At 46.2% G+C, this 21,282-nt stretch overlaps 1 protein-coding gene across 1 annotated transcript; it reads right to left on the bottom strand.

The window, feature by feature from the left end:
* Positions 1 to 15,109: 15,109 nt before the first annotated feature.
* On the bottom strand, positions 15,110 to 16,721 carry LOC123441831 (electron transfer flavoprotein subunit alpha, mitochondrial-like). The gene is made up of 4 exons (XM_045118043.1): positions 16,538 to 16,721; positions 15,940 to 16,121; positions 15,558 to 15,769; positions 15,110 to 15,392 (listed from the first exon to the last, which is right to left on the bottom strand). Exons 1-4 carry the CDS (start codon positions 16,719 to 16,721, stop codon positions 15,110 to 15,112), a joined length of 861 nt encoding a protein of 286 aa, XP_044973978.1.
* Positions 16,722 to 21,282: the final 4,561 nt, after the last annotated feature.

Here is a 21,282-nt window from a genome sequence, read left to right as displayed (position 1 = left end):
CTTATCGAGCCTGCTCCTTCATTTCCTGCCCAAAGGATATGACCAAGTACAGTTTCCCAAAGCCCAAGTCTTCTGGCCGGCTAGGCTGCGCCTGCCGGCTGGAGGACGAGGCGGCCAACCCTCTGGCCGGCCAGGCAACCCCTACCAGCTAGAGGCGAGATGGCTACCTCTTCCTGACCATCTTGGCCAAGCCAGCCGGCTAGGAACGAGGCGGCCGTGCCCAAGCCGGCTAGCCAAGCAAGCTAGCCGGCCAGGGATCTCAAGTCACATTAGATCGTAGGTCATGATGAGACCTTACGATTAAAGGTGGCTACGCGTTAGCAAATGTACTAGATCGGAGTGCCCGGTAGGTACGAGCGTCGGCGGCCACGCCGCTGACCTACCCCGGCTTTGATCCATCACCTAGCATAGTGTCGGACCGTCAAACTCCCACTCCATTACCACACTCGGCATGGGGAAGAGTGGAGGCGGTCGTACTATCTGCCCATGACGAATCTCGCTAGACGATGCTCGATGTACAGCGCGTGCTCGGCGTCAACCTTACGTGAGAGCTTCATTGGCCAGCTGGCGGGTCCCATTGCCAGACGAGACCATGCAGCCGGCGGGCCCATCAAGCGACAAGACAAGACCCTCGTGGACCCCCTGGCCAGCCGGCAAGGCTGCTAGCCGGGTCCCACTCTTGTACCATTTATCCATATTGTAGGCTGGTGGGTTCGTCTATAAAACCCCCCGATCACCCTCCATGCAGAGGGTCGGTCGAACAACACTTCACACCCACCAACCACATAGAGAGAGGTAGAGACGAGCTGGCTGCTCCCCTCTTCCTCCTCCTCAACACAGCTCCAGGAGCAACCTTGTAATCCATTCATATACATCAAACACTCCGGCGGGACTAGGGGTCCTATCTCTACGGAGAGCCCTGAACCTGGGTACATCATGCGTTCCATGCTTGTACCAACCTCGTTCCTACCACCCTCCTTTGTCCCTTCGGTTCTCACCAACTTTAGCCTACCTATGGCATATGTTGTGAGTATTCACCGACATTTGGCGCCCACCATGGAGCAGATCACGGCATCGGCTGGCTTTACGTGCTGGGCGGGGCCCCGCACCTACACCACCGGATGCATCGCGTCCGGATCGATCTGCATGCCTGTGGAGCCCACTTTCGATGAGGCGACACCAATGATGATCGACGTCCCCGTCCGCCATGCGGATTCGGACGAAGATTCCGATGACGAGGTGCTTCCTAGTGTCGTCGTCGCTGGTATAGAGAACCTTACCGTCCTTTTTAGCGACCTGCGTCTCAACGACGGTCCTCGCTACTTCGGCGAGGACTTTGATGTTGAGGCGCTATGCGCCAGCTTCAGCAGGATCTCTATCGCCGAGATGCCTGCACATGACGTGTACCCCAACAATGTACTCGTCTTCGATGGCCCTCTGTCGTCGGTGGGTTTCTTCACCCCGTACCATGTCACCGTCGTCTCCAACGTCGTGGAGGTGATGGTTATCGGCGCTGGCACCAGCACGACTTATGGCAAGGCGTCTGCAGACGCTGGTGAGCCTGCTGCTGTCACCGCTGATACTCTTCAGGATGCTATCGCCAGCCTGAAGACACCCATCGCTGCTTCCGTAAACCCTAACGATGCTCGAGCCTCACTTGAGGAGGCTCGCAAGCATATCTTGGAGGAGGGCATTGCCGTCGCCTCAGCAAAGCATCGGATGGAGGCCATGCAGCTCGAGTATAACTTCGCATAGGGCTTCACTCCGATTTTTGAGGCCCCTAGCCAGCTTGGATCGGTCCGTGGCCGCGACCGGTTCATTGCTGAGATCCTAGGCATCAACCAGCCCACCTACGAGACCCATGCGGCCAACTTGCGGGCGGCGCAGGCGGCCATGGAAGAGATGACAAGCTTGGAGGACGAGGAGCGCGCCTTCGAGGAGAAGCGGGTCAAGGATCTCCTTGACGCTGCCAAGGAACAACAGACTCGGTTTGACCCCGGTCAGGCCGAGTCAGAGTCTCCGGGACCTGACCCCGGAGCACGTCGCAACCCTAGCGGTCAACACCATGCGGAGGGATCTTCCTCGCATCGCATCTCCGGCCAGAGGGGCGAGGGGAGTCAGGACCGGCGCTCTCCGCGCCAGAGCGAGCACACTTCGAGCAGGGGTCAAGGAGGCGACGAGAGCGATTCGGTGTGTGAGGTTCCTCGTCCGGGGAGGACCCATGTCTCCGATTCGCGAGGTGCCTCTCCTCTCACTGCTCGGATCGGCGCTCGCATTCCCCAGGGTGACTAGGACACCCGCAGGCGTCTCATCACCCTGGCCCAATCAGCCCTTCTCGAGGAGGACGGCCCCATCGGTCCGGCCTGCTTCGGCCCCTGGATCCGAGGGGACCCATTCCCCCGAGGTTTCACCTTGCCTCGGGACACGCCCAAGTAAAATGGCACTGCCAAGCCAGAGGAATGGTTGATTGACTACACCACAGCCGTCGGCATTGCCAGGGGCAACAAGCGCGTAGCAGTCTGCTACGTGCCACTCATGTTGGTCGGCTCGGCTCGGACTTGGCTTAACAGCCTTCTGGCCGACAGCGTCAACTCCTGGGTGGACTTTGAGGAGGCGCTCGTCCGCAACTTCACTCGCACCTACAAGCGCTCTGGCCGGCCTCGCGAGCTGGCCATGTGCGTCCAAAGGCCCCGACGGACGCCTTCGCGACTATGTCACTCGATGGATGGAGCTTCGCAACTCCTGTGAGGGGGTGCATCAGGTACAAGCCATCCAGTACTTCATCGACAGTTGCCGACACGGCACCCTCCTCAAGCACAAGCTCATGTGCTCCGAGCCCACCTATCTCGCGGTGCTCATGGACAAGGCGGACAAGTACGCAACGGCCGAATCGGCGATGCGCATCAAGGTGACCGCCTCGGACAAGGCCGTCCCCACGCCGGCTACTCCCAAGCCGGCTGGAGACGGTCGAGGCGGCCAGAACAACAACAAGCGCAAGGCGGATCAGATGGATTCGCGCTCCAACAACAAATTGGTGGCCAGCATGGAGGGCGAGACGTCGGCTCCTCAAGCCGGTCCTCAATGGAAGCGTCCCGACAGGAGCAACGCAAACTGGCTGCCCAAGCAGTCCTTCGAGCAACTGCTTGACGCCCCCTGCAAGATACATTCTGGGGCATGATGACCCACAAGTATAGGGGATCAATCGTAGTCCTTTCGATAAGTAAGAGTGTCGAACCCAACGAGGAGCAGAAGGCTCTGATAAACGGATTTCAGCAAGGTAATAACTGCAAGCACTGAAAGTAGCGGTAACAAGTGATTGTGTAGCGAGATGAAACGTAGCAAGCAAAGAGTAACAAGTAACAAGTACTAGCAACGGTGCAGCAAGTGGCCCAATCCCTTTTCTAGCAAGGGACAAGCCTGAACAAAGTCTTATAGGAGGAAAAACGCTCCCGAGGATACACGGGAATTTCTATCATGCTAGTTTCATCATGTTCATATGATTCGCGTTCGTTACTTTGATAGTTTGATATGTGGGTGGACCGGCGCTTGGGTACTGCCCTTACTTGGACAAGCATCCCACTTATGATTAACCCCTCTCGCAAGCATCCACAACTACAAAAGAAGAATTAAGACAAAGTCTAACCATAGCATTAAACTAGTGGATCTAAATCAGCCCCTCACGAAGCAGCGCATAAACTGGGGTTTAAGATTTTGTCACTCCAGCAACCCATCATCTACTTACTACTCCCCAATGCCTTCCTCTAGGCCCAAATATGGTGAAGTGTTATGTAGTCGACGTTCACATAACACGACTAGAGGAAAAACAACATACATCATATCAAAATACCGAACGAATATCAAATTCACATGACTATTATCAGCATGACTTATCCCATGTCCTCAGGAACAAAAGTAACTACTCACAAGACATAATCATAATCATGACCAGAGGTGTAATGAATAGCATCAAGGATCTGAACATAAACTCTTCCACCAAGTAATCCAACAAGCATCAACTACAAAGAGTAATCAACACCACTAGCAACCTTACAAGTACCAATCTGAGTTGCGAGACGAAGATTGGTTACAAGAGATGAACTAGGGATTGGAGAGGAGATGGTGCTGATGAAGATGTTGATGAAGATGCCTCCCCTCTGACGAGAGGAGTGTTGGTGCTGAAGATGTGACGATTCCCCCCTCCGGGAGGGAAATTTCCCCGGCAGGATCGTCCTGCCGGAGCTCTAGACTGGATCTGCTCAAGTTCCGCCCGTGGCGGCGGCGAAACCACGAAAAAGCTCCCGTGTGAGTTTTTTCCAGGTCAGGACGCATCATATAGAAAAAGAGGGGGACTAGTGGGCCAGTGGGCTGCCCACAAGCCTGCCCTGTGCCACCAGGGGGGTGGTGGCGGTGGGCCAGCTTGTGGGGCCCTGGTGGCCCCCCTCTGGTAGTTCTTTCGCCCAGTATGTTTAATATATTCCAGAAAAAATCCACGTAAATTTTCAGGGCATTTGGAGATGTGCAGAATAGTGGACTAGGATTTGCTCCTTTTCCAGTCCAGAATTCCAGCTGCCTGAATTCTCCCTCTTCAAATAACCCTTGCAAAATAAGAGAGAAAAGGCATAAATATGGTACCACAAGTAATATAACAGCCCAAGAAGCAATAAATATCAACATGAAAGCATGATACAAAATGGACGTATCAACTTCCCCAAGCTTAGACCTCGCTTGTCCTCAAGCGAAAACCAAGTTCCATAAACATGTCCACATGTTTGGGGACGAAGGTGTCGATAAAACATAATACGGACATGAGGGCATCATGATCACACATAGAACAGCAATATATCATAAAGATTCTTGTGGGAAAGTAACAATTTTTTCACAAAGCAAAACATGAAGCAAAAACCTTATCGAGAAGTAACCAACAATAGTCCATAGTCATTGAAGCAATTGCAATTTATCACAACATCAGAAAGAGTCAAATAAGAGCTTGTAAGGCAAACCCACATACTCAATCATCTCTTTCGTTTTCCACAATTGTTACAACTCACGTGGTACTCATGGTGTCAAAGTTTCAGCTGGACACAAAGGAAGATAGGGGCTTATAGTTTTGCCTCCCAATGGTTTACCTCAAGGGTAAAGTCAACAACAATAAAGCATGAGTACTCAACTCCAAGTTGATATATGAATATAGATCTTTCCCAAGCATGTGACGGTAGCCAAGACAAAGGCAAAAAGGGAATTGGTGATGATCACCATGACTCTTACAAGGGTAAAAAGTAAAGGTACAAGATAGGCCCTTCGCAGAGGGAAGCAGAGGTTGTCATGCGCTTTTGAGGTTTGAATGTGTGTCCTCTTAGTGCGGAAGAACGTCACTTTCTATTGCCTCCTGTGATAAAGAACTTTATTATGCAGTCTGTCGCTTTTATGTCTTCCTCATCATAGGTTCGTACAAAGCTTATTTTCCACACACTAATAGATCATACATATTAGAGAGCAATTTTTATTGCTTGCACCGATGACAACTTACTTGAAGGATCTTATTCAATCCATAGGTAGGTATGGTGGACTCTCATGGCAAAACTGGTTTGGAGGTCTATGGATGCACAAGTAGTATCTCTACTTGGTGCGGGAGTTTTGGCTAATATGAGGTGGAAGCAATCGTCACATGCTAAGGGATCTCTAATCATATAACATCGTTTGGAACCAAGCAAATACAATTCATTATGTTGTCTTCCTTTTCCAACATCTACTCCTAGGCATGTAATAGTTTGGTGAGTGCTCAAAATTGCAAAAAGTGTCTAAGATGATATATCTATATGTGAACCTCTCTTTCCTTTTTACTTCTTATTAATTGAAACAATGACTGAGGTCTATGTTAATTTTTTCTCAACAAGTTTCAATCATCATACTTGTCATATGTGAAGTTATCACTTTCCATAAGATCGTCTCATGATCTTTCATGCTATCGTTCTTTTCATAATTTTGATCATGGCACAAAGCAGAGCCCTTGACTAAGACACTCTTTATTATGTAGCTCGTAAGCTCGAATACAACGGGGGAGAGACAAAAGCAAAAGACTCAAACTAAAAACTAAAGACTTATTCCTCTAAAAGAAGAAATAAAAACTGAAAAGGAAAGAACTAAAACAAAGGTAAAAGCAAAAGATATAAAGGTGATACGATACCAGGGCAACTCCCCCAAGCTTGGCACAAGCGAAGGGGATTGCCCATACCAATGCTTAGTTGTCTTCCTTTGGTGGTGTTGTTGTCGTAGTCTGATCCTCCGTCTTCCAAGGCATAGGTGCTCCATCATGGTAGGATGAACGAGTCGCCGGAATCTTCAAATCTGCAGCCAACCTTATTGATTTAAAATTGTACTCATACTCACAGTTTTGATTCTGCAGGTCATAGATCTGGCCCTGAAGTTGGTCAACCCTATCATAAAGCGTGGAGAGGTGTTTCCCAATATCAATGGCATCCATCTTGTGATTGCTAGTGAACTCTGTGATCATCGTGTGGTTGGCGTTGAGTCCACACTCAACCATCCCTTGGCACTTGAATACTTGTTGCTCCATTGCTTCGAGCCTCATCTCCAAGCTTCCGGTCTTCTTAGGCCCTCAACATCATGGATGTGCAACATCCCCTCGCTCATCTTGATAGGTTGAGGGTGTTTCAGCACTTCCGTGAGGCAGGGATTGATGACCTTCTCGAAGATCTTGTCCTTAGGAGCGTTTGGGGAAGTCATGATGATCTAGATCTGCGGCAGAAACAAGCTCAAAACAAAAACAGAGGAAAACTGCGCGATACGGAGATCAAAACCTTCGGGCGACTATATATTGATTTTTTTGGGCCAGAAGGAGTCCTCCGCAAGAAAACGGAGTCCGGGAGGCACACGAGGTGCCCACAAGCTTGCCCACCGCCACCAGGGGGTGGTGGCGGTGTGGGCCCTTGTGGCTTCCTCGTTTGCTCTCCGGACTGCTTTTTATTTTTCTAATTTTCCAAAAATTCCAAAACTGAGGAAATTTCCTATTGGAAAAATATCAGAGTCCAATTTCTTGCCGAAACAGATATATCTTCGTTTTCAGGGTCTGACACAGGGTGATAAACATCCCTTATGTACTCCTCTGGAGTTATGAAATTGATGATATTGGTCTCAACATTTATGGGAGTACCAGAGATGTAATGCTTGATTCTTTGCCCATTTACCACTCTAGGAAAATTTCCTTCCATGTTATTGATTTTGATGGCACCAGAACGATATACTTCCTCGACAACATAGGGACCTTCCCATTTAGAGAGAAGCTTGCCTGCAAAGAATCTCAAACAAGAATTGTATAGCAAGACATAATCACCTACATTGAACTCTCGTTTCTGTATTCGTTTGTCGTGCCATCTCTTAACCTTTTCCTTGAACAACCTGGCATTCTCGTATGCCTGGGCTCTCCATTCATCTAACGAGCTGATATCAAACAACCGCTTCTCACCGGCAAGTTTGAAATCAAAGTTGAGCTCTTTGATTTCCCAATAAGCTTTGTGTTCCATCTCAAGGGGTAAATGACAGGCCTTACCGTAAACCATTTTATACAGTGACATGCCCATGGGATTCTTATAAGCAGTCCTATAAGCCCATAGTGCATCGTCAAGTTTGCTTGACCAGTTCTTTTGAGATCTATTGACGGTCTTTTGTAAGATCAACTTGATCTCCCTATTACTCAACTCAACTTGACCACTAGACTGAGGATGATAAGGAGATGCAACTCTATGGTTGACATCATACTTAGCGAGCATCTTGCGGAAAACACCATGAATGAAGCGTGAACCGCCATCAGTCATCAAGTATCTAGGGACTCCAAATCTTGGGTATATGACTTCTTTAAGCATCTTAATAGAGGTGTGGTGATCAGCATTTTTAGTGGGGATAGCTTCTACCCACTTAGTAACGTAATCCACAACAACTAAGATGTGAGTGTACCCATTGGAACTCGGGAAGGGTCCCATATAATCAAAGCCACGGACATCAAATGGTTCAATGACAAGTGAATAGTTCATAGGCATTTCTTGATGCTTACTGATGTTCCCTATCCTTTGGCATTCGTCACAAGACAAGACAAACTTACGGGCATCCTTGAAGAGAGTGGGCCAATAGAAACCTGATTGCAATACCTTATGGGCAGTTCTATCTCCAGCATGGTGTCCTCCGTAGGCTTCGGAATGACACTTCTGCAGGATCTGTCTCTGTTCATGTTTAGGCACACAACGTCTAATAACACCATCTACTCCTTCCTTATAAAGGTGAGGATCATCCCAAAAGTAGTGTCTCAAATCAAAGAAGAATGTCTTCTTTTGCTGATAGGTGAAACTGGGTGGTATGTATTTGGCTACAATATAGTTTGCATAATCGGCATACCACAGTGCACTAAGTCAAGTGCGGATGACATTTAATTGCTCATCGGGAAAGCTGTCATCAATAGGTAGTGGGTCATCAAGGATATTCTCTAGCCTAGACAAGTTATCTGCTACAGGGTTATCAGCACCCTTTCGGTCAAGGACGTGCAAATGAAATTCCTGTAGCAGGAGAACCCATCTCATCAGCCTAGGCTTAGCGTCCTTCTCCATGAGGTACTTAATAGCAGCATGATCAGAGTGAATAGTGACTTTGGAGTCAACTATGTAAGATCTGAACTTTTCACATGCAAACACGACTGCTAAAAATTCCTTATCCGTAGTGGCATAGTTTCTTTGGGCACTATCTAGAGTTTTACTAGCGTAGTGAATGACATTCAACTTCTTGTCAACTCGTTGTCCTAGAACAGCACCAATAGCATAATCACTAGCGTCACACATGATTTCAAAGGCCAAGTTCCAGTCAGGTGGTTGAACAATAGGTGCGGTTATCAAAGCCTTCTTAAGTATTTCAAAGGCTTCCTCACAATCCTCATCGAAAACAAAAGGAACATTCTTCTGCAAGAGGTTGGTAAGAGGCCTAGAAATCTTAGAGAAATCTTTAATGAACCTTCTATAGAAACCAGCATGACCTAGGAAACTTTGTATACCTCTGATATCTGTGGGGCAAGGCATTTTCTCAATTGCATCAACCTTAGCCTTATCAACTTCAATGCCTCTCTCAGAGATTGTGTCCTAAGACGATACCTTCATTAATCATAAAGTGGCACTTCTCCCAATTCAAGACGAGGTTGGTTTCTTCGCATCTCTGTAAGACTCGATCAAGGTTGTTGAGGCAATCATCAAAGGAAGACCCATAAACGGAGAAGTCATCCATGAAAACATCGACAATCTTTTCACAGAAGTTAGAGAATATAGCCATGATACATCTTTGGAAGGTGGCAGGTGCATTACATAAGCCAAAAGGAATACGTCTATAGGCAAAGGTGCCAAAAGGGCAGGTGAAGGTGGTTTTCTCTTGATCAGATTGTGCAACAGGTATTTGCGAGAAACCTAAATAATCGTCTAGAAAGCAAAAGTGTGTGTGCTTTGATAGCCTTTCTAGCATTTGGTCGATGAACGGCAAAGGATAATGATCTTTCCTGGTTGCCTTGTTCAGTTTCCGGAAGTCTATCACCATTCTATAGCCGGTAATAATCCTTTGTGGGATTAGTTCATCCTTATCATTAGGAACGACGGTGATACCTCCCTTCTTAGGTACGCAATGTACTAGACTTACCCAATCACTATGAGCAATAGGATAAATGATTCCTGCTTCCAGAAGCTTTAATATTTCTTTTCTAACGACCTCTTTCATCTTAGGATTTAATCTCCTTTGATGATCAGCAACTGGTTTGAAGTGAGGATCGGTTTTAATCTTGTGCTGACATAGCGTAGGACTAATACCCTTAAGATCATCAAGAGTATATCCAATAGCAGCGCGGTGCTTCCTCAGAGTTTTTAGTAACTTCTTCTCTTCGCGCTCTGAGAGGAGAGCACTAATAATGACAGGATATATCTCCTTCTCATCAAGATAGGCATACTTAAGAGTATCAGGAAACTGTTTAAGCTCGAACACAGGATTTCCCTTTGGTGGGGGAGGATCCCCAAGCAGTTCAACATGCAAATTATTCTTGAGAATAGGACATTGTTCTAAGACAATTCTATCTATCTCATCTCTCTCCTCCATATGCATATCATTTTCATGCTCACGCTGATATTGCTCTAAAGGATCCGTAGGAGGTACGGCAATAGAGGCAAGAGCAATGATTTCATCCCTACCAGACGACTCTCTTTCATGGGGTTCTCTTCCAAACTTGGAGAAGTTAAATTCATGAGACACACCCTCGAAACTTACTGTGACAGTCTGCTTAATGCAATCAATGTGAGCATTGACAGTGTTGAGTAAGGATCTATCGAATATGATGGGACAAAAGCTATCTTGTGCAGTACCAAGGATGAGGAAATCAGTAGGATACTTCGTCTTACCACACAGGACTTCTACGTCTCTCACAATTCCCAAAGGGCAGATAGTGCCTCTATTAGCTAGCGTGATAGTGACATCAATGGGTTCTATCTCAGCAGGTGCAATCTCATCTTTAATTTCATCATAGAGAGAACGGGGTATTGCACTAACACTCGCTTCCATAACACATAAACCATGGTAACAGTGATCTCCTATCTTAACAGAAACAACGGGCATGCCAACTACAGGTCCGTGCTTGTCTTTCGCGTGAGATTTAGCAATTCTAGCGGAGTCCTCATAGAATTTGATAACATGCCCATCTATGTCTTCGGCTAAGAGATCTTTGATAATAGCAACACTAGGTTCAACTCTAATCTCTTCAGGGGGTGCAAGTGGTCTAATGTAACCCCTACGTATCACAGTTGGAGCTTTAGAATAATCCTTCATCCTAGCAGGGTATGGTGGTTTCTCAGTGTAAGCACAAGGAACAACAGGATCACTAAAAGCTATGATTTTCTCCTCAACTAGATTGGTTTTGGCTATGTTGCTTTCTACAGGAGGATGATACTTAAACCACTTCTCTTTGGGAAGATCAACATGAGCAGCAAAAGATTCACAAAGAGAAGCTACTATCTCAGAGTCAAGTCCATACTTAGCGCTAAAATCTCTAGAAGTGTTTGTCTCAACAAAAGATTTAACGCAATCAAACTGGAAATTCATACTTGAGTCCTTACCTTCCTCCAGCTCCCAATCTTCAGAGTTGCGTTTGATTCTCTCCAATAAATTCCACTTGTGATCAATATCCTTCTTCATAAAAGAACCGGCACAAGAAGTGTCAAGCATGGTACGATCTTCATGAGAAAGCCGAGCATAAAAGTTTTGGGTGATGATTTCTCTTGAGAGCTCATGATTGGGGCATGAATATAGCATTGATTTAAGCCTCCCCCAAGCTTGAGCTATGCTTTCCATGTCACGGGGCCAAAAGTTATAAATAAAGTTCTGATCACGATGTACTAAATGCATGGGATAGAACTTTTGTTGAAATTCCAATTTCAACCGATTGTAGCTCCATGATCCAGTATCATCGCATAGCCTATACCATGTCAACGCCTTATCCTTCAAAGATAAAGGAAAGACTTTCTTCTTTACCTCATCCTCGGGCAAACCTGCAAGCTTAAATAAACCACAAACTTCATGTACATAGATTAGATGAAAGTCTGGATGTGAAGATCCATCTCCTATAAAAGGATTAGCCAGCAGTTTCTCAAGCATACCCAAAGGAATTTCATAAAAGATATTTTCAGTAGGTACCTCAGGTTGAGGAGCAACTCCTCGTGCTTCCATTCGTGGTGAAGATACCCCGAACAAACTCCTCAAAGAAAGAGTTTCCATAGTGAAAAGTGACAATAAATTTCAGCACAGTACAAAAGTGTTTCCTTACCAATTTCCACTTACCAAAGGCGCTTCACTCCCCGGCAACGGCGCCAGAAAAGAGTCTTGATGACCCACAAGTATAGGGGATCAATCGTAGTCCTTTCGATAAGTAAGAGTGTCGAACCCAACGAGGAGCAGAAGCCTCTGATAAACAGATTACAGCAAGTTCATAATTGCAAGCACTGAAAATAGCGGTAACAAGTGATTGTGTAGCGAGGTGAAACGTAGCAAGAAAAGAGTAACAAGTAACAAGTAGTAGCAACGGTGAAGCAAGTGGCCCAATCCCTTTTGTAGCAAGGGACAAGACTGAACAAACTCTTATAGGAGCAAAAATGCTCCCGAGGACACACGGGAATTTCTGTCATGCTAGTTTCATCATGTTCATATGATTCGCGTTCGTTACTTTGATAGTTTGATATGTGGGTGGACCGGCGCTTGGGTACTGCCCTTACTTGGACAAGCATCCCACTTATGATTAACCTCTCTCGCAAGCATCCACAACTACAAAAGAAGAATTAAGACAAAGTCTAACCATAGCATTAATCTAGTGGATCTAAATCAGCCCCTCACGAAGCAGCGCATAAACTGGGGTTTAAGCTTTTGTCACGCCAGCAACCCATCATCTACTTACTACTCCCCAATGCCTTCCTCTAGGCCCAAATATGGTGAAGTTTTATGTAGTCGACGTTCACATAACACCACTAGAGGAAAAACAACTTATATCATATCAAAATACCGAACGAATATCAAATTCACATGACTATTATCAGCATGACTTATCCCATGTCCTCAGGAACAAAAGTAACTACTCACAAGACATAATCATAATCATGACCAGAGGTGTAATGAATAGCATCAAGGATCTGAACATAAACTCTTCCACCAAGTAATCCAACAAGCATCAACTACAAAGAGTAATCAACACTACTAGCAACCTTACAAGTACCAATCTGAGTTGCGAGACGAAGATTGATTACAAGAGATGAACTAGGGATTGGAGAGGAGATGGTGCTGATGAAGATGCTGATGAAGATGCCTCCCCTTCGATGAGAGGAATGTTGGTGATGAAGATGGCGACGATTCCCCCCTCCGGGAGGGAAATTTCCCCGACAGGATCGTCCTGCCAGAGCTCTAGATTGGATCTGCTCAAGTTCCGCCCGTGGCGGCAGCGAAACCACGAAAAAGCTCTCGTATGATTTTTTTTCCAGGTCAGGACGCATCATATAGCAAAAGAGGGGGCTAGTGGGCCAGTGGGCTGCCCACAAGCCTGCCCTGTGCCACCAGGGGGGTGGTGGCGGTGGGCAAGCTTGTGGGGCCCTGGTGGCCCCCCTCCGGTAGTTCTTTCGCCCAGTATTTTTAATATATTCCAGAAAAAATCCACGTAAATTTTCAGGGCATTTGGAGATGTGCAGAATAGTGGACTAGGATTTGCTCCTTTTCCAGTCTAGAATTCCAGCTGCCTGAATTCTCCCTCTTCAAATAACCCTTGCAAAATAAGAGAGAAAAGGCATAAATATGGTACCACAAGTAATATAACAGCCCAAGAAGCAATAAATATCAACATGAAAGCATGATGCAAAATGGACGTATCAGGGCACAGCCGTCTAACCACACCCTTCGACAGTGCAGCTTCGCACGCCGGCTGTCGCAAGGGGATTGCCTGCCGGCTGCCCCAGGTACGCAGGCGGCGCCTCATGCACCGGCTCGTGGTCCTACTCCGGCTCCACCGCCACCGCCTCACGACAACGGCCGCCTCCACGACGACTACCCCCATCAAGACGGAGCATTCGTCATCGTCACCAGTGAAGGCGACGACAAGCATAGCCTGCACTAGAGACGGCGCGAGGTGAATGCCATGGTTCCCCCGGTTCCCCAGTACATGCATTGGTCCGACCGGCCAATCACGTGGAGCCGGGTGGACCATCCTGCGGTGATGCCCATCCCGGGCTCATACGCGCTCGTCCTCGACCCCACCTTTGCCTCCAAGAGGCTCACCTGCCGGTTCTCCCATGTGTTGGTCGACGGCGGCAGCAGCATCAACATCCTCTACCTCGACAGACTCCTCAAGCTCGGGCTCAAGGAGACGGACGTCCTGCCGACCAGCACTGTCTTCCACGGCATCGTGCCTGGGCAGTCCTGCTCGCCTATCGGCAAAATCCAGCTGGACGTCCTCTTCGGCGACAAGGCTCACTTCTGCCAAGAGTCCATATGCTTCGAGGTAGTGGACCTGAGCAGCCCGTATCACGCGCTGCTGGGCAGACCGGCTCTGGCCAAGTTCATGGCTATACCGCACTACGCCTACCTAAAGATGAAGATGCCAGCACTACTAGGAAAAGGCCTGCTAGTGGCGCACCTGTTTTGGCTACTAATGGCGCACTATAGGTGCGCCACTAGCATCACACCATTAGAATTTTTTACTAATGGCGCACCACAGGTGCGCCATTAGTATCTGGTATACCAATGGCGCACCAGGCAGTGCCCCATTAGTATAGCTCCACGTGCGCCATTAGTATGCCTTCCAGGTGCGCCATTAGTATGCCTCCCAGGTGCGCCATTAGTATGCCTCCCAGGTGCGCCATTAGTATGCCTCCCAGGTGTGCCATTAGCATAGCTCACGGTGATAACCATACATCGCAGAGTTAACATATTTATTTTGTGCCAATTCTTTCTACTTTTCTTTTCCTCTCCAACAATTAAAATAATAAGAGTTACAGAGTTACCAATCCATATAAACACCTCATGGTGCCAAACATCATAGGGCTTTATAGGTTTGTTACAGGCTACCACTGTTCAAAACTTCAGTATTGTGCAGAAGCACACATGCTACAAATAAGCTAAAAGAGCTGGTACACAAAACTGCTAAAATTATGGTGAAATCAAGAAACTTCAAGAACCAGCCTCTGCGACGCAGCATAGAACCTCAAGATCTGGTCATCACCGTGAAACTGTAAACGAATCAACGGATCCTGGCTTAGCACGCCATCTGCCAGAAATGGGGCCTTTCTAAGAAGCTCAAGCATCTGTTGGTACTCACAAGCCATATCCTAGAACAGAGATGAGACATCTTAAACCTTCACTTATTGTATTCACAATCATTGCTCACAAAGAATCAGAAATCATTTAATGTAATCTAGCTCTGTGGCTTCAACTCATTATCCATCCGAGTAATTAAAAACCGTACAGTATAGGATGAAATACCATAACAAGTCCATGTAAATGGAAACCTAGTACTAACACTCAATCAGACCTTGAACTTCTATTGCAGAAGTCAGAATATTGTCTTAACAGATCCACGGTCTAAGAAAGGTAATGCAACATTAACAACAAAAACTCTGCTAGGCATAGAAGAGTGTTGATAATAGAATAATATGGTGAGGGAACCACACAAACCTTCACTGAGGAAAGAGAGATCAACCTGGGTTATGGGCGCAACTTTAGTTTCTGACATAGACTCAGTAGCTGGGGAAAATGATGTTGATCTAATACTCATCATACAAGGAGACTCCCCGGTATATCGTACAGTGCAGAGTGCATTTCCAACATAAATTGGCCTGAAGAAAAGAGTGTCTTATCTTAATCATCAAAAGTTTAATTGCTGATGGTTTATAGCATCGAGTTGTCTATGTTAAACACCAAAGAGATGGTGATTACCCTATGAATACCCCAAATTCTCCATGAATCACCGATAACAATGCAAAAACATTGGACTGCCGTACCTCACAAAGACCTGTGGTTCTGATATGGCAGTGACGTCTGTGACAGGGGAGACATCTAGAAGAGCCGCTGCACGTGGAAGCAAATTCTTCCCAAACGACGTCGACGAGGCTATCACATGAGAATATCCACCTTTCTGCTGCACGGAGCGGAGGAGCTCAGCCCAAGGCTCAGCTAAAGGATGCGCAAACACGTGTGAATCCGCAACAAGAACCTGCCACACAAGAGAGACAACTGATGAAGAAATGAACATGTGCTTCCATTCTCGCCAAGTTCTCTTTCACCCTTGCTGAACTGAAATGCAGAGCATGGAAAAAAAGAAAAAGATGCAACTAATAGTATTATGTAGTTGAATGGGAGGTAGCCAGCAGCAAGTAACAATACCTCATTGACCAATGGGTGGCTAGACGCAGCATGCTGGGCAGCCTTGTGCAGCGTCGGTCCGGATCCACCGAGAAGAAGAGACACCTTGTTCTCTTTGGCGATGGCCTCGAATACCGCCAACGCGCTCAGGGAAGATGGCTTGACAAGCCCGCCTTCGTGCTCCGCTATGATCAGTGTGCTCACTTAGCAAGCAGGACAGCGGCAGGGTCAAGGAGACCCAGGGGCAAACTAGCCTTTTTAGGTAATGATGGTGAGACAAGACTGATGTTCAGTAATAATTCAGGAACACATGGAAGCCTGTAAAGAAAATTTCTTGATTGCTTCACCCAAGGATATATGGTAAGTCACAATTTACAAAGATCACCAACTGTGAACTTTCTGCATTCACAATTCCACATAGTACATAGTACATACAACATTTTAATGCCGTTCATCATTCTTAGTCGGGATTGCTTCTGCGAAAAAGAAAAAAATTAGTAGAAGAAGTTTCGCAACAGACAGTATACAGTAGTATTACTACTTGGTAAACTTTTGGTGGATAAATCATCCCTCAAAAGAAAAACAAAGAAACCCAGGTAATTCTGTCTGTGAATTTCACCGAATGACCCTGGGATAAATCGACTAATAGCCAAGGGATGGAGGGAGGAGACGACCTTGTTGTTGTAGGCGCGGGTCGTCGGGGATGATGCGGAAGTTGAAGGTGCGGCGGAGGCAGTCCTGTCCGGCGGCGGGATCCGCAATACTTTTAACAAAAAAAAATTGGAAATTTGGTCGGTTAGCATATATGACTCTTATTTAACGTCCATGTATAATAAAATTATAAAATAGGGATATGTCACATTGGCTTTTTTATAGATAAATGTGTAGTAAATAATTTTAATATTTTTCTCTCTAACGAACGTGGAATAGAACACGAACTCTTTCTTTTATCAGATATAGCACCAGTGATGGCTTGGATTTGAGTATAAAACGTGGAACATGACAGAGGAAAAAGTTCATGAAACACTGGTCCGATCAACAGAACAAAGTACCTTTCCCTTGAATGATTTTGCTATTTCCTTCAAGATGGGCAGGAATTTCGAGGACTCCTTTGCAACAGCGAATAGCAAAATCTGATTTTGAAATTAGGATACAGCACATCAGCAAAGGAGTAATAATACATGGGCCGAGAACATGATGAAAATAAAACCCGATGACATACAACATGACATACTTGCTTCTTGATCGGATTATCAAAAATCACAGGGGCGGTTTCCTGTGTGAGGGTGGTGATCAATGGGATTTTGTTCGCTGAAACAAACTCAGCGATCGCAGACACTCTGAACTCACCATCTGCAAGACACACGGTACATTATTGTCGAATTTAACGGTCAAACAAAATTGTGTGTAGAAATGGAAATGAAAGGCTCGTGGTGAAAGCTAAAGCAACTTGGGGGTGAAGATACCAAAGACGGTCAATTTCTCGTCCTCTTTCTTGAGCAGGACTACTGACGGGCGCTTTGCCTCCGGGTCAATGTGGAAAAGCTTGGCCACATCGGGGCTGGTAGTCTGGTAGAAGCTGACGGTATCTTCCAGCCTTGAGGCAGCAGCAAGCTCATCGCTGTGCGCACCCTATATCGTTTGATGACAGAGTAATCTTAATGATTCATCACCATAGTGTATATATGCAGCGCAGAATAAACCAAATGCAACCTAAGTATTGATTTCTGTTGTGCCAGCAGATAGATATATTGTTAGTAAAATATCCAAAATTACAGAGAAAGTGCCAGCAATATTAGAAACAGTGGCTAAATTCATTAACAAGCCCAAACTAGTTTGATGGTTGTAATAATCTAACATATCACAGAAGAAAGCCTAAGGACACATAAATTCTTTAATATCTACTCTATTATAAGATACACATTACTGCATGCAGTAATTTTACACTATGCAAGAGAACAAGATTCTAATTTGATGGAACCTCTGCATATTGCATTCCTGAAGATGAGCACATGAAACTTTGTACCAGTGAGAGTAGGGTATCAACCCATTCACACACTTAGAGTTGCCTGGCAAGTTATTCACAACATATTTTCATCCTCAGGGGCCAACAAAACCACAGTACCACATATTTGTGATTGGCCAGCTCTTAAACTATCTGCAGTTTTATTTCCAGGATCGGTGTATTGGTAGAACAGTGATGTGTATATTAGGGACGAAACACACGTAAGTAGAAATTGTTCAAAGAACTCCATGACTTGAAAGGCAAGTTGATTGGTAAATTTTGTCTAGTGGTGAGGAATTAGTGTTGGAATTATGCCCTAGAGGAAATAATAAATATAGTTCTTATTATAATTCCTGTATCAAGATAATCGTTTATTATCCATGCTATAATTGTATTGAATGAAGACTCATTTACATGTGTGGATACATAGACAAAACACCGTCCCTAGCATGCCTCTAGTTGGCTGGCCAGTTGATCGATGATAGTCAGTGTCTTTTGATTATGAACAAGGTGTTGTTGCTTGATAACTGGATCACGTCATTAGGAGAATCACATGATGGACTAGACCCAAACTAATAGACGTAGCATGTTGATCGTGTCATTTTGTTGCTACTGTTTTCTGCGTGTCAAGTATTTGTTCCTATGACCATGAGATCATACAACTCACTGACACCGGAGGAATGCTTTGTGTGTATCAAACGTCGCAACGTAACTGGGTGACTATAAAGGTGCTCTACAGGTATCTCCGAAGGTGTTAGTTGAGTTAGTATGGATCAAGAATGGGATTTGTCACTCCATGTGACGGAGAGGTATCTCGGGGCCCACTTAGTAATACAACATCACACACAAGCCTTGCAAGCAATGTAACTTAGTGTAAGTTGCGGGATCTTGTATTACGGAACGAGTAAAGAGACTTGCCGGTAAACGAGATTGAAATAGGTATGCGGATACTGACGATCGAATCTCGGGCAAGTAACATACCGAAGGACAAAGGGAATGACATACGGGATTATATGAATCCTTGACACTCAGGTTCAAACGATAAGATCTTCGTAGAATATGTAGGATCCAATATGGGCATCCAGGTCCCGCTATTGGATATTGACCAAGGAGTCTCTCGGGTCATGTCTACATAGTTCTCGAACCCGCAGGGTCTGCAAACTTAAGGTTCGATGTTGTTTTATGTGTATTTGAGTTATATGGTTGGTTACCGAATGTTGTTCGGAGTCCCGGATGAGATCACGGACGTCACGAGGGTTTCCAGAATGGTCCGGAAACGAAGATTGATATATAGGATGACCTCATTTGATTACCGGAAGGTTTTCGGAGTTACCGGGAATGTACCGGGAATGACGAATGGGTTCCGGGAGTTCACCGGGGGGGCAACCCACCCCGGGGAAGCCCATAGGCCTTGAGGGTGACACACCAGCCCTTAGTGGGCTGGTGGGATAGCCCAAAAGGCTCTATGCGCCAAGGAGAAGAAAATCAAGAGAGAAAGAAAAAAAAAGGGAGGAGGTGGGAAGGAAGGGGGACTCCCTCCCACCAAACCAAGTCCAACTCGGTTTGGGGGGGGAGAGTCCTCCCCCTTGGACTCGGCCGACCCCCTTGGGGCTCCTTGAGCCCCAAGGCAAGGTCCCCTCCCTCCCACCTATATATACGGAGGTTTTAGAGCTGATTTGAGACGACTTTTCCACGGCAGCCCGACCACATACCTCCACGGTTTTTCCTCTAGATCGCGTTTCTGCGGAGCTCGGGCGGAGCCCTGCCGAGACAAGGTCATCACCAACCTCCGGAGCGCCGCCACGCTGCCGGAGAACTCTTCTACCTCTCCGTCTCTCTTGCTGGATCAAGTAGGCCGAGATCATCGTCGAGTTGTACGTGTGCTGAACGCGGAGGTGCCGTCCGTTCGGTACTAGATCGTGGGACTGATCGCGGTATTGTTCGTGGGGCGGATCGAGGGACGTGAGGACGTTCCAGTACATCAAACGCGTTCTCTAACGCTTCTGCTGTACGGTCTACGAGGGTACGTAGATCACTCATCCCCTCTCGTAGATGGACATCACCATGATAGGTCTTCGTGCGCGTAGGAAAATTTTTGTTTCCCATGCGACGTTCCCCAACAGTGGCATCATGAGCTAGGTTCATGCGTAGATGTCTTCTCAAGTAGATCACAAAAGTTTTTGTGGGCGGTGATGTGTGTTTTGCTGCCCTCCTTAGTCTTTTCTTGATTCCGCGGTATTGTTGGATTGAAGCGGCTTGGACCGACATTACTCGTACGCTTACGAGAGACTGGTTTCATCGTTACGAGTAACCCCCTTTGCTCAAAGATGACTGGCAAGTGTCGGTTTCTCCAACTTTAGTTGAATCGGATTTGACCGAGGAGGTCCTTGGATGAGGTTAAATAGCAACTCATATATCTCCGTTGTGGTGTTTGCGTAAGTAAGATGCGATCCTACTAGATACCCTTGGTCACCATGTAAAACATGCAACAACAAAATTAGAGGACGTCTAACTTGTTTTTGCAGGGTATGCTTGTGATGTGATATGGACAATGATGTGATGTGATATATTGGATGTATGAGATGATCATGTTGTAATAGAAATATCGACTTGCACGTCGATGGTACGACAACCGGCAGGAGCCATAGGGTTGTCTTTATACTAACGTTCGTGCTTGCAGATGCGTTTACTATTTTGCTAGGATGTAGCTTTAGTAGTAATAGCATGAGTAGCACGACAACCCCGATGTCAACACGTTGATGGATGATCATGGTGTGGCGCCGGTGACAAGAAGATCGTGCCGGTGCTTTGGTGATGGAGATCAAGAAGCACGTGATGATGGCCATATCATGTCACTTATGAATTGCATGTGATGTTAATCCTTTTATGCACCTTATTTTGCTTAGAACGACGGTAGCATTATGAGGTGATCTCTCACTAAAATTTCAAGACGAAATTGTGTTCTCCCCGACTGTGCACCGTTGCTACAGTTCGTCGTTTCGAGACACCATGTGATGATCGGGTGTGATAGACTCAACGTTCACATACAACGGGTGCAAAACAGTTGCGCACGCAGAACACTCGGGTTAAGCTTGACGAGCCTAGCATGTGCAGACATGGCCTTGGAACACATGAGACCAAAAGGTCGATCATGAATCATATAGATGATATGATTAGCATAGGGATGCTTACCACTGAAACTATACTCAACTCACGTGATGATCGGACTTGGGATAGTGTAAGTGGATCATGAACCACTCAAATGACTAGAGAGATGTACTTTTTGAGTGGGAGTTTAGCATATAATTTGATTAAGTTAAACTCTAATTATCTTGAACATAGTCTAAAGTCCACTTTGA

Source organism: Hordeum vulgare, chromosome 3H, assembly GCF_904849725.1.
Source record: "Hordeum vulgare subsp. vulgare chromosome 3H, MorexV3_pseudomolecules_assembly, whole genome shotgun sequence".
NCBI lineage: Eukaryota > Viridiplantae > Streptophyta > Magnoliopsida > Poales > Poaceae > Hordeum > Hordeum vulgare.
The sequence above is the reverse complement of the archived record's forward strand: the minus strand, read 5'-3'. Positions and strand labels throughout refer to the sequence as shown.

What these genes read in the sequence shown, in the direction of transcription:
- LOC123441831 (XM_045118043.1), bottom strand. Translation starts at nt 16,721, where the DNA reads ATGCTAACCGACCAAATTTCCAATTTTTTTTTGTTAAAAGTATTGCGG. An exon ending in ATTTATCCCAGGGTCATTCG is followed by an intron (nt 16,122 to 16,537) that starts GTGAAATTCACA and finishes CTGCTTGCTAAG; the next exon opens with TGAGCACACTGATCATAGCG. An exon ending in GAACCACAGGTCTTTGTGAG is followed by an intron (nt 15,393 to 15,557) that starts GTACGGCAGTCC and finishes TCTTTTCTTCAG; the next exon opens with GCCAATTTATGTTGGAAATG.